The sequence below is a fragment of the Vicia villosa genome, linkage group LG4, assembly GCF_029867415.1.
Source record: "Vicia villosa cultivar HV-30 ecotype Madison, WI linkage group LG4, Vvil1.0, whole genome shotgun sequence".
NCBI classification, from domain to species: domain Eukaryota; kingdom Viridiplantae; phylum Streptophyta; class Magnoliopsida; order Fabales; family Fabaceae; genus Vicia; species Vicia villosa.
The window spans coordinates 189,280,478-189,294,689 of NC_081183.1; the positions used below are offsets into that span (position 1 = coordinate 189,280,478).

Consider the following 14,212-nt stretch of genomic DNA (forward strand, 5'->3'; position numbering starts at 1 on the left):
GGTAATCTGAATACAAAAATCTTAAACGATACTCATTTTATAAAAGAGGGCGTAAAACATTTTAAAAATAAACTTTAATTTAAAACATTTAATAATTTTTCTTAAAAAATCCATATATATATATATATATATATATATATATATATATATATATATATATATATATATATATATATATATATATATATAGTCATGAAAAGCTTGATAAAAACCAAGTCCAGCCAGTTTCCTTCTCTCCCCACAACCTCTTTCCTATCTCTCCAATTATTTTATCTTTGCAAAGACATCAACTCCCAAAACAAAAACCATTCCGGTTTCTTGTTTCACTTCTCACCTTTAACCTTTCAAACTCTCTCTCTCCTCTCTCTCTTATGAGATGTGCCTTCTTTTTCCAAACACTTCTTCTTCTGTACTATCTCTCATGTCATGGTATAATAACATAACACACAACCTCATTTCCTTACCTTAAACCTTGTCCACTTTCCTGTTCTTTTTTTGTTTCTCTTTCTCTCTCCTAAATGGATCTTGGTGTAATGAGTTTAGATGGTTTAGTCACTTCAGATCCTGACCAAAAAACCAAATGGTTCAATGGATCTGGTTTACTCAAACAAGAGAGATCTGGAACATGTACTGAAGATGAGTTGCTAAGAACTTTCAAGCTTGCCAAAACTGATCAACAACAAAGAAACTCTTGCACTTCTCCTTCTCCTAACTCCTCACTTTTGAGATCTAATGTTACCACTCTTTTCTCTGATGCTCAACACCAACAACAAATGCTTAGTTTCTCAACTCCTAATCCAAAATCAGAATCTTTTTTACTTGACAAAAATACCCCTACATTGTCTTATGCTTATCATCACCAACATCATAATCAACATCATAATCCAATGTCTACTTACAACAGAAACACAGGTACTAATTTTTAAGGTTGTTTTTTTTTTTTTTATATATATTTTTTTCCTGTTGTGTTTTTGGATATGGTATCCATTGTGGGGAGCTAAAACTATAAGGTTGTTAAAGGTCTTTTCATGGAAATATTTTTTGAGTGGTCTCATTTTTTTAAGTCTTGTCAAGAAAAAAGTGAATTTTTTTAATGTGAAATTCTTATCTTGTTCCTGTTTTAGTGAGATGGGTTTTTGGTAAAAATTTGCACAGTATTTTATAGGGTACTAAAGAAGAAAATTTTATGAGATATAGTATATAGGAACAAGAAAATTTTATTGGTTCTATTATGTACTTTTCCTTTTCTATATATGAAAAAAAAAGTGGAGAGTTGACTGTTATTATTTCTTCAAAATCTAAGAAAATCTATGTGGTTTTGGTTTGGTTTTCTATGAGTTCTGAACTGAAGCAACTTTTTTTGTTGTTGAACAGGCTATGGTTCTGGAAGCATGCATGGAGGTTTTAATGGTGTTAGAGGACCATTCACACCTTCTCAATGGATGGAACTTGAACATCAAGCTTTGATCTATAAGTATATTACTGCAAATGTTGCTGTGCCTCATCATTTGCTTATTCCTATCAGAAAAGCTCTTGATTCTGCTGGCTTAAGTACCTTCTCAACTGCACTCCTCAGACCTAATGCATGTATGTATTGTTTTTGTACCTTTTCTTGCTTGATTAATGATGAAAAAGTTGAATTAGATTTGAGTATATCGAACTTTGTCGCCAGTTTCGTCTTTGAATGTTACATATGTTTGAAGTTAGGGACTATTTGATATATGTAAGAGTTGTGTAAAGTGGTTTGTCTCATAGAGTTCGACAAACCGCGGTTTGAATCATCGCGTGCTACACTCGAATAATCCTAAATATGGAAAAGTGATTAGTGATTTGTTTGTTTCTATGGTTTTGTATGCTTTGATGTTGTTAATTCGTCGTTGGTTTGAAAACACGTCTCGTTTTGTGAGGCGGTGGAGTGTGAAATTGGGCTGATTTGTTTGTTGTGTATTGTTTGATGAAGATGCAGTGGGATGGGGAGGATTCCATCTGGGATACTCGAACAACACCGATCCGGAACCAGGAAGGTGTAGACGAACAGATGGAAAGAAATGGCGATGCTCAAGAGATGCCGTTGTCGATCAAAAGTATTGCGAAAGGCATATGAACAGAGGACGCCATCGTTCAAGAAAGCCTGTGGAAGGCCAATCGGGCCAGGCTCTCACCACTGGTGGAACCACAAATACAGCTACTACTAATGTTACTTCTACCATTACTACTCCAAGTGGTCCGTCGAAGCAGATCAATGTTGCCGCTTCTCCTTCTTCGTCTATTGTTGTTCCCGGCGGCAACAACAACGCTACCAACACTCTTTCGTTTGCACATCAGGAACATTCCAAGAATATGAACAGCCTTATTGGACAAGATAACGCTTCTTCTGCTGCCAACACCATCAACAGGTTTAGATAACTATTGTTTCGTAGTTTTATAGTGTGATTTGTTATCGGTCATTTTTTTACGGCTCTATTTCCGCCACTGATTTTGCATCGATCGTAGTTGGTTGTGATTCTAAAGTATTTTGTATCATGTTGCTTGCAGGATGTTCATGAATAGCAAAGAGAATAACAGCAATAGTGAGAGGATGCAGGACGGTTCGGCACTACCGATGCTGCCACCCACCCTTGAGTTGAAACCAAAGGATGATAATTCCTTCATGATTCAGAAACCACACCTTCCTTATGATGAATCCTCAAGGAACAATGAATTCGGGTTTGTTACTTCCGATTCCCTGCTTAACCCTTCACAGAAAACCACTACCTTGCTTGGTCCTAGAACCTTTGGTTCGTCATCACAGAACCCTACAAACCGTGACACGGGCTCTCAAAATTCCCTTAGGCATTTCATCGACGACTTTCCCAAAACTCACTCTGATCACCACAATCATCATAACCGCTCGAGTGGTTTTTCTTGGCCGGAACTTGACATGCAGTCAGATAGGACACAGCTTTCAATCTCAACACCAATGACTGCCTCGGATTTCATGTCGTTCCCTTCTTCGGCCACCAATGAAAAACTCACACTTTCGCCTCTTAGGCTCTCAAGGGAAATCGACCCTATTCAAATGGGGTTAGGCGTCGGAAGTAGTACTCTCAATAACAATGAATCATCAAACCCTAGTACTAATCATCCCACCACAAGGCAAGCTAATTGGATTCCAATAACTTGGGAGAGTTCAATGGGCGGTCCACTCGGCGAAGTACTTCATCTTAGCAACATTGCTTGCAACGCAAGCGATGATCATTACGGCGGTAACAACATCAACAACAACAACTCGTCGGCTCTAAATCTCATGACAGATGGTTGGGACAATCACAATAGTCCACCAATGGGATCATCACCAACCGGCGTACTTCAAAAAACCGCATTTGGATCACTTTCCAATAGTAGTGCCGGAAGCTCTCCAAGGGCCGAAAACAACAAAACAACTCAAGAAGGAGCAAGTTTGTGCAATGATCATCTAGGATCAACTCTTGGTAATAATAACACTTCCTTTACTCCTTAAAGGAAGATCAAAACAATGAAGAACTCATGAAGAAGAGAAGAACAAAAAGAACTTTGTTTTTAATATATGATATTATTATATATATGGTTTATTTATGTTGGTTGGAATTTGGAAAAACATGTTTCTTTTTTTGTTTTGTTTTATTTTGTTGTTATTAAAGTTGTTAATTACTTTCTTTACCAATACCATACCAACATGATTTGGATATGTTAGGTGTTTGGTTTGGTTTAGTTGACTTTTGTTTATGATGTTTTTTTCATGTGATGATGTTGGGAGTGATTTGGCAAAGATTTTTGTTGTTGTTGTATGAAAAGTGGGGACTCATTTTCTGATTTTTTTTTTTTGCATAAGTTGTTGTAATTTGTGGGACTCATGGTGTGCACATGGAAAAAGGGTAATGAAAGTTAATGCAAATGCAACCAACAAACACAGTTTTGTTTTGTCCTTTTTGAAAATTAATTAATGAAGATAGAGATTTTATGGTTTTTTGTTTTCAAGGTTCAATTCTTCTGTCTGAATTTCTTGTTTAATTGAGAAAAAAAATTTGTTGTTGTTTGATGCATTTGATGAAAGGGTTATGTGGACCCTAGTTTTGTTAGAATTTGTATTGTTATGGTTTTGATTAATGAGTTTATTCAAAGGAAGTGAATTTATTGATATTTAGAAGGGTAGATTTTGGTGGTTGAATGTGGATTTGGTTTAGAGGGGAAGCCACCTAAATTATTCAGATGAATTTATACTTGTTATCCCACCTAGAATTTCCACTCCCCAAAATTCTATTAATTCTATTTTGACTATCATAAAGTATCTCATTGAAACTTTTTATTGATTGGATAAAAACAAGTTGACTTTTATACTAGAAAGTGAAAAACTAACAATGAATTTCATTTTAAAATTTTAAAATATTAATACTATAGGTATCACTTTTATAAGTAGTTTGGACATTTTGGATAAATTAAGGAATGTAATTAACTTTTTTATGAGAGAAAAATAAGGCATGGTTTTACTATGTTGCTTTTCATTAATTTTATAGAAAAAGGAAATTAAAAAATTGAAAGAAAAGAGAGGAATAAATATGGTAGTAGAGAGTATTGAAGAATTTTTTTATTAATAACACATTAAAATTATAAAGCGACTTATAATTGGAGGACAATATTAAAAAAAAAATTGTAAATGGGTTTTTTAAATCCATGTAATTTATTTCTCCTCTTATATTCGAAGTCTCATGTTCAACAATAATGCCTCTAACTGAGAAATTAATAATGAGTATTATCTCTAAAATTTTGTATAAAATATTATACTTGTGTTATCATCCAAACCATGCGAAGAACATCTCTTTAACGTCAATTTGAATTTCTCCCATGAGTCATGGAGAGATTCAACATCACTTTGTTAAAAAAATTTAATGCATACAATTTAATCCACGAACTTTCAGTTGGATGGAACCACTTCAAAAACTTTTCTTCCTAGCTCATATAAAAAAATGAATGGTACCACTTTGAAATGCATTCAACTAGTCTTTTGCTCTTCCAATTGGACAAAATGTTGAACTAGTTTCATAAAACCCTCTCAGATATTAGATATTCATATGGATTTAGAATTGATCATTCATCATATTGTGTCTTTTAAATTGGCAGTTAGAAACTGAATTGTTAATGTTGAAGGAAAGTGGGTTTCTTAGTAGAAATCCATGAGGGATCTTTCCATTTTAGGTGTGCTAATCGATTGGCTAAGATATCTAATCTATTAGATAGTAAAAATTTTCAGAATTTTGTGCAATTTTCATTAATATTGAAATTTAATTTGCTTGAGGCACGAGTTAGACTTTAATTTGATTTGAAAATTTCCGTCTCAAACTTTTCTAATCGCTTGTCATAACGTGTCAACCGATTGGACTTGTGTAGTTTAGCCTCCTTAGTGCATGTTGGACTTTGGGTTGGATTTATCACTTTGCTATAAAACACTACAAAACTCATCTTATGGGTTAGGAAAATAATTTATTTAGATGAGCAAAATTAAATTCATAATTTTAAGGGTTTAATTAGAGTTTTCTAATTACTTACGACCTTAAAATAATGTATACCTCTTTTATCAAGTATTCTTGATAAATATTTACATAAAAGGGAAACACCAAAAATACTATGGTGTATCCTTCTTTACACATCGTTGGATGCGAGAGTTGGTAAAAACTACAAAATGAATAAGTCCATTACAAACATATCCATTTAATTGATCACTAAGGATCATAAACTTTCAAATATTCTAAAACAAATTGCTTTGATCATAATGCTTGGCATTTTGCCATCACGGTTCATCCTCAGATTAGGAGACTTCATAAATATTGTATACTTTGGAAGTATATATTGCTTTGCACAAATTCATCAATAATCGTCAAATCTCCAAGCTACAAAGCATTCATGTAAACGCCAAGGTTTCACCTTTGGTGCCCATATCTTCCTGGCCCAAGTGCATTAGACACGGAAGATCTAAGGTTGTTGTCTTTAGATCTTTTAAACTTTACTTAAACAAAAAGGTTTTAAATGTCCTATTCTTTTATAGTGTGTGCACTTATAGAGTGGATGTTTCTTTTCCTTATGATATATAGATTTCATAGGTTTTCTATATTTTTAAAGTCCTAATACATTCTTATTTATGGAAAATATTTGACTTGATAAAATTAGGTCAAGCTCCTCTCTCCCATGGGAGAATTTTCTTGAGGTTTCACGTAAATCACATACTTCTTCTATAAGAGAGTTTCACCACTTACATTGTTCTTTTGACTTTCTAAGTTTAGTTATTTCTATCTTGATGGAATCATTTATTTCCTTAAGATATCTTAGTGATTCCTTAAGACATGGGGTACGTTCTCCCAGTTTATCATTTTCTTTCACTAATTGACCACTCATTCTCAATAGTTGTGCATAAGATGGTTTGATACCTGGAATAGTATCTCCTTCGTAGGATGTCTTTAAGCATATTTCACATTCTTTGTTGGAAGAAAATTCTTTCATACTTCTTCTTAAGGTTGTTGTCTCTCCTTCTCTTCTTCGTTCGAGTATTGAAGAATTTTCTTCTTCTTTGTCATTACTTAAACAAAGTATCCTTCATTTGATGTTGAATCTTCTGAGGAACTTTCAACTACTAAGTATGTTCTTTCAAAAGATTGGTAATGAGTTGTAATATAGGAGTATGATGAAGTTGATGATTCTTTAGTTTGTATTCCTTCATCTTTGAGTAATTGAACTAGTTCGTTCAATTTCTCTACAATTTCCTTCTTTCTTGATTTTTCCTGAAATTCATGAAGGCTCTCATCTTTTGATCTAAGAGTTGGATTAAATTCTCAATTCTTAATTCTTAGATATTTGTTGGTAATACAAATTCCAACATAATCTTCAATATTTCTAAGCTTTGAAAAACATCTATGAATGGTATCTTCATCTTTTTCGCCTCATGTGTTTATCTTTTATTGTTAAATACTTAGAGAGCCTCCATATATCAACTTAAGAGTATCCCGCACTAACTTGCAAAATGCCTGAACTTTTGACAAACAAAACATTGTATCTTGCTCTTGTCAATCTTTCTCAATTCACCTCTAAAGTTTCCTTGACCACCATTTTTGTTGAAACTGCTTTCACCCTTTTAATAAGTTGAATTCTTTGAATTTTGGGATTCTCTTCCACCAAAATTATAAAAATTCCCTTTACTCCTCATGTGCAATTTTCCTTTTAATTTTTTGTCTTTCTCATTGAAACGAGCTTGCAAAGAGATCTCTGCCTTTGTCTTATTAGAATTTCTCTCCTCTATCCTTGGTTCATGAGCCTCAAGAGAATTTTGCAGCTCCCTTTTGCTCATTGTCGTAAGATCATTCGATTCCTTAATCACTACGACCATATTGTCAAATCTTGGCGCTAAAGGATGCAGGATTTTCGCGAAAACATACTGATCCGCAAATGTTTCTCCACATGACTTTAATTGGTTCACCAGCCGAGTAATTCTCGTTGTGAAATCGTTGATTGTCTTCTTTGAAGGATAGAAAAACACTTAGAAAGGGGGGGGGGGTTGAATAAGTGTAGTCTAAAAAACTTGAACGATAAAAACAATTTGCACAGTTATTTTTATCCTGGTTCGTTGTTAACTAAACTACTCCAGTCCACCCCCACGGAGTGATTTACCTCACCTGAGGATTTAATCCACTAATCGTAACAGATTACAATGGTTTTCCACTTAGCCCACGACTAAGTCTTCTAGAGTATCCTGATCACAACCTGATCACTCCAGGAACAAATGCTTAGACACAAGCTAAGACTTTCTAGAGTATCCTGACCACCACGTGATCACTCTAGTTACAACTGCTTAGACACAAGCTAAGACTTCCTAGAGTATCCTGATCAACACTTGATCACTCTAGTTACTTACAAATTAATGTAATCAAATAAGAGTTTTACAATGCTTCTGAAAAGCTATAATCACAACAGTGATATTTCTCTTAATGTTTAAGCTTAATCTCACTAATATATTACAACAGCAATGTAGTGAGCTTTGATGAAGATGAAGTTTCTGAGCTTTGAGTTGAATAGCGTTTCAGCAAGTTTTTCAGAATAAGTTCGTTCAAAATTGGTAACCTTGCTTCTCATCAGAACTTCATATTTATAGGCACTTGAGAAGATGACCGTTGGGAGCATTTAATGCTTTGCGTATTCCGTACAACATTGCATTTAATGTTTCAATCTTTTGTCAACTACCTCGAGCCTTGTTTACGCTGTGTCTACTGACGTTGCCTTTAATAGCTTCTAACGTTCCTTTTGTCAGTCAGCGTAGCCTGCCATCTTGTACTTGCTTCTGATCTGATGTTTGTGTATACGACGTTTGAATATCATCAGAGTCAAACAGCTTGGTGCAGAGCATCTTCTTGTCTTCTGACCTTGAAGTGCTTCTGAGCATGATACCATGAGAACTTCATTGCTTCTGCTTCTGATCTCAAGTTCTTCTGATGCTTCCATAGACCCATGTTCTGATTCTGCTTTGACCATCTTCTGATGTCTTGCCAGACCATGTTCTGATGTTGCATGCTGAACCTTCTGAGTCAAAGCTTCTGAGCGCTGATTTGTGCATACTCTTTATATATTTCATGAAAAGGGAAATTGCAGTGTATTAGAGTACCACATTATCTCACACAAAATTCATATCCTTGTTATCATCAAAACTAATAATATTGATCAGAACAAATCTTGTTCTAACAATCTCCCCCTTTTTGATGATGACAAAAACATATATAAATGATATGAATTTGCGATCAGAAAGAGCAGACGGCTAAAGACAATTACACAGCTAAAGTATAAGCATGTGAATATGTCTCCCCCTGAGATTAACAATCTCCCCCTGAGATGAATAATCTCCCCCTGAAATTAATACAAGAAGAATTTTATAAATAAAAGACTTCCCTGAGTATTTCAGTAGAGACGTTCACATTTGCTTGATCTTCAGAACATTCACAGCTTCTGATTCCTACTTCCATCGGACAGCTTCAGAACTTGAATTTCTTTAGATCTTCAGAACATCCACAGCTTCTGATTCCTGCTCCCATCGGACAGCTTCAGAACTTGAATTTCTTTAGATTTTCAGAACATCCACAGCTTCTGATTCCTGCTTCCATCGGACAGCTTCAGAACTTGAATTTCTTTGATCTTCAGAACATTCACAGCTTCTGATTCTTGCTTCCATTAGGACAGCTTCAGAGCTTGAATTTCTTCTTACATCACTTCATGCTAGATTGTATCAGAACATTGTTGAATGTACCAGAGCATCATCAGAGCATCTCTACATCCTGAAATGTTACAGAACAACACTAAACGACAAAAGTCAGCATGAATGAGTTAGAACATAGAATATGTTTCAGAACACATAAGATGTATCAGAGCCATATAAAATGTATCAGATCCATATAAAATGTATCAGAACAAATAGACATAATGTTTCAGATCATATTCTATCATCAGAATATCTGAACATTCTTCCTTCTTGCTTCTGATCCTGAAGCTTCATAGCACTCAGCTTGCTTCAAGAATCCAAGAACTTGATTCATCTTGTTGCTTCTTATGTTGATCTTTAAAGAGAATCTTCAATTCCTGCAACAACACAACTTAAAGCATAGAACTTTGCAAGTTCTGTTAGTAAAGCAACTGATTAAATCAAATCATTTATCACATATTCTCCCCCTTTTTGTCATAGCATCAAAAACATAAAAGATTCAAAAGGAAACGCATGGAAGAAAAAGATAATTTTCATTGAAGCTCAAAAAGACAGAAGTAAAGAAGTACAAGAAGTACAGAAGTACAAGAGAATAAGCAAGAGAAGATGCACAAAACAGATGCAGCAAAGCAAAAAACGAAAACAAAACAACTAAGACTCAATCTAAGATGACCCTAGCCTCGACAAGATCTTGGCCAGCATATCTTGAACCCCATTGTTGTGCTCATTCTGCTTTTCTATGAAAGCTCTAAACTCAGCATTGATTGAGCTTTGCTCATCCTGGTTCTTCTGAAGAACTTCCAGAGTCCTTGCAAGACGGGAAGGTTCATCAGAAGAAGCTTCACAGCTTCTATCCACAGGGATGACATTGTGATCTGTAGCTTCCATTGATAGATCATTTGCAGGGTTTTCCTTATCAGGAACTGTTTCAGCAGCATGATCTTCTACATCTGCTTCATTCATAGAAGCATCTTCATATTCTGCAGCCGGAATCTCAGAATCTCCATTCTCAAGTGCCTGAAGAATGGCAGCTAGATTCCTAGGGGCAGAAGGACCTTCAATTTCTGGTGGGTTAACAACTTCTGGAATGACCAAGCTTGGGTCTTTCTTAGAAGGGTTTTCCCTCAAAAAGTCAAAGAGAGTCTTGAAATCCCCAAGCAGAACAGGATATTGAGGTATCCAGACCACAATCTCCCTGCAAGGGTTAGCTTCCAATGCAGCAGCCAGTCTTGCTTCCTCCATTTCATCCACAAACTGCTTCTCTTCCAAGGTATATCTCCCTGCGAGACGAGCAAACCAGAAATCTTCATAACTTCTCAGAATTCCACGAGGCCGTGGAGCAGCTTCTACACGGGCTTCCTGAAGTTCTAAAAACAGAGCATCTGATTCTCTGCGTAAGATCCTCCAGAACTTCCTCATAGCGACGTCATTCAAGCCAGAACTTTCAGCAATTCTGAGGGTATCAAAGATACTTCTGAGATTCCTCTTTACCTTTTCAAAAATTACACCAATAGGGTAGACAAGGCGGGATTTTATTTTGGTTTTTGAAAAGGCAGGGTTGGGGATGAAATAAGGTTGAGGTTCTCTATCCAACCTATAAGAAGATTCTGCTTCATTATCGGACTCTAACACAACCAGTTCAGCTTCAGGACGAGGCTTTGGAGTGTAGTTGCAGTCACGGAACAGTTGCTCATGTGATGCAGAGGTTGGAAGATTAGAACCACTATGGTTATTTTGAGAGGTGGAAGGAATGTGTTCAAAGTTGGCATGGGGAGGAGGTTGAGAGATGGAGATATTCGTGTGAGGTGGAAAGAGAGTTTGAAGGGGTGGTATATCCAAAACAGGATTGATGGAGGGTGGAGAAGAAGGAATGGTTACAGGAGAAAATGGAGGTGTAAGAACATGGACATTTATAGGTGATTCTGATGGGGCTTTTTCTGGTTCAGGGCTAGGGGCAACCGCTATTGGTGCAACTTCTGAAATACCAACAGGAGTAGAATCAGTGTCAAAAATACGTATATCTTTGGATGATTTCTGAATAGCTTTGGCCACAGCCTCAAGTTTCTTCTGCTTCTTATCCTTCGGCTTTTCAACAACCTTTGTTTTGCCGCTAGAGATCTCTTTCCTCCTGACGCTCGCCAGAACTTCCTGCTGATTCACAGCCTCTTGAACATCATTTTCTTCATCGGAGTCTTGAATTATCAGCTTCCTTTTTCTGGTTTTCTCCTTCTCAACAACTTCAACAATCTCAGCATTGTTATTTGACTTCTTCTTCTTCTTCTTCTCAGCCTCCTTCTTATTTTTCTCAAAATCAACTGAGACAGCCTTAACAACCTTTGCAATGACTTCTTCTGGAACCACTTCTTTCACAGTGGTAGCAGCAACTTTCTGAACTACCTTCACCTGATTAACAGAAGGATGATCAAATTTTCTTTTGGTCCTTCCTTCCTTCTTGCGGTTTACTTTAGCAGGAGCACCTTTCTCTTGACCTTTAACACCTTCATCTTCTTTTAGTGACTTCAGATACCTAGTTCTGACTCCTGGTACCTCACTATTGAAGAAGGTTTCAAATTTAGCTAGAACGGGTTCTCTTCTGATTCTTGTTCCAGCAAGAGGTTGGGGAGTTTTGATGATAGTATCAATCACCTTCATCTTCTTTAAAGTGAGAGCATTCAGGCAACTCCCAGAGGTGACAGCAAGGTCTTTGATAATACCTTCACTTTCTATGTTCTCAACAATCTTGGAATGAACCAGAAGATTTGTGATGATTCTACCAAAAGGAATAGTGATACAACTTTTTTCTCTGAAGGCATTTCTGGAATCCCTCACAGCCTTCCACATATGGTTGAAGATAATGTAGATAGAATCAACCTTCTTCTTAGTGGCAATGCAATACAGAATGTATTTTTGCTCATTGCTGACGAAGTCTGCAGCATGCGTACTCTTCCTGTGATAGAAACACCCAAGAAGAATCTTGGTCCAGATTTTGTAGAGGTGTCTCATGTCCTTGACATGCTTTGTTTTATTTGTGTTGGTGTAGAGAGTAGACAACACAACTTGCCAGTCAGCCCTTTGATCAATTTCAAAAGCCCCCCTCGGCGTTTCTCAGATCAAACATCATTCTTAGAATGTCCTCGGTTACTACCACAAACTTTCCCTTGACGAAAGACAAGATGGATTTAGGAGCGACAACTGCATGCACCCAGAATTCCTTGACAAGATATGGATAGACTGGTCCATAGAACTCAGCGAACAGTGAAGTCCATCCTTGAAAGATGATTTCTTCTTTAAGATGATATTTGTGTTCTTCAATGTTATCAAAATCAACCATGAGTTCACATAGAACTTCCAATTCATCCTTAGGAATGGAGTACGCAACAACCGGAGTGAGTTGCTGATCTTCTTCTTCTTGAATATGGAGAGGAGCAGCTGAACCAACATTTTGAGATGAAGAAGCAGCCATTGAAGCAGAACGAACAAATAAGAAGATTAAATTCTGGGTTTTTGTTTAGGGTTTTTTAAAAAATGCAAGAAGAAGGAGAGAATGGGAGCGAAAAGGATAAACAATATAATTTGAAAAGAATTTATAGAGACGGATTTAAAAAAAAAAATTGAGAATGAACAGTTACAGAATCAAAGGAAATCAATTGCATTAAATGATGAATGACGTTAGGTGAGAGAACGTGGTAAAAGAAATGATTTAACACAGTTACCTAGATCGGCGTCTTTTCAACTGCACGCTTTTTACTAACCGTACAGACACGCGTTCACCATCCGAAAATAGATGACAGCTGTATTTTTCTGAATAGACTTTACGCCTTCTGATTTTGATCACTGCTTCTGATTGTTATTCTTTAGAAATGATCTTGTTCTGATAGGATCATCTTTCTTCCCAAGAATCACATCTTCTGAATGAGCTGAAGCAAGTCTAGGTGATCTTCTGACTGTTGGCTCTTCAGAAATCCTGAGATTCTCTAAAGATGCAGCAACTTGATCTTCTGATCCATTGCTTCTGAGACTGCCAGCTTCTGCAGCTTTGCTTCTTGGTTCTACAGCTTCTGATATATCAATATCTATATCTGCAAAATTCTCAAACTGCTTTGGTTTTTCAAGACCAAGCTTATCATCAAACCTGATATTGATTGATTCTTCTACAATCAATGTTTCAATATTGTATACTCTGTAACCTTTAGAGCGTTCGGAATATCCAAGAAAGAAACACTTTTGTGCTTTAGAATCAAACTTACCAAGATGATCTTTAGTGTTCAGAATAAAACATACACATCCAAAAGGATGGAAGTATGAAATGTTGGGCTTTCTGTTCTTCCACAATTCATAAGGAGTCTTATTTAGAATAGGTCTGATAGAGATTCTATTCTGAATATAACACGCAGTGTTTATTGCTTCTGCCCAGAAATGCTTAGCCATATTGGTTTCATTGATCATGGTTCTGACCATTTCTTGTAGAGTCCTATTCTTTCGCTCTACAACTCCATTTTGCTGTGGAGTTTTAGGACAAGAGAAATCATGGGCAATGCCATTTTCTTTGAAGAACTCCTCAAAGAATTTGTTCTCAAATTCACCACCATGATCACTTCTAACCTTTATGATATTGCACTCTTTCTCAGATTGGATCTGAGTGCAGAATTCAAAGAACACTGAATGAGACTCATCCTTGTGTTTTAAGAACTTTACCCATGTCCAGCGGCTATAATCATCTACGATGACTAATCCATATTTCTTTCCTCTGACAGATGCTGTTTTGACTGGGCCAAACAAATCAATGTGCAAGAGTTCTAACGGCCTTGAGGTAGACACAACATTCTTAGACTTGAATGCAGGTTTGGAGAACTTTCCCTTCTGACATGCTTCACAAAGAGCATCTGATTTGTATTTCAGATTTGGGAGTCCTCTGACCAGATTTAGTTTGTTAATCTGAGAAATCTTTCTCAAACTAGCATGTCC

General features: G+C 36.2%; 1 protein-coding gene across 2 annotated transcripts; it reads left to right on the forward strand.

Annotated features, from left to right (window-relative positions):
• The first annotated feature begins 205 nt into the window (after window positions 1-205).
• On the forward strand, window positions 206-3,831 carry LOC131596458 (growth-regulating factor 1-like). 2 transcript variants are annotated; one of them, XM_058869109.1, is made up of 4 exons: window positions 206-912; window positions 1,375-1,587; window positions 1,961-2,396; window positions 2,536-3,831. In XM_058869109.1, the coding sequence occupies exons 1-4, from the start codon at window positions 519-521 to the stop codon at window positions 3,497-3,499; spliced, it is 2,007 nt and encodes a 668-aa protein (XP_058725092.1). In that variant the 5' UTR covers window positions 206-518; the 3' UTR covers window positions 3,500-3,831. The 2 variants fall into 2 exon arrangements, with proteins under 2 accessions (XP_058725092.1, XP_058725093.1); XM_058869110.1 differs by having other exon boundaries at window positions 1,967-2,396.
• The last annotated feature ends 10,381 nt before the right edge of the window (window positions 3,832-14,212 follow it).

Bases quoted from the DNA above. Each gene is read 5' to 3' on its own strand.
- LOC131596458 (XM_058869109.1), top strand. From the start codon at position 519: ATGGATCTTGGTGTAATGAGTTTAGATGGTTTAGTCACTTCAGATCCT. The intron at 913-1,374 runs GTACTAATTTTT...GTTGTTGAACAG, and splicing joins TACTTACAACAGAAACACAG to GCTATGGTTCTGGAAGCATG. The intron at 2,397-2,535 runs GTTTAGATAACT...TGTTGCTTGCAG, and splicing joins GCTGCCAACACCATCAACAG to GATGTTCATGAATAGCAAAG.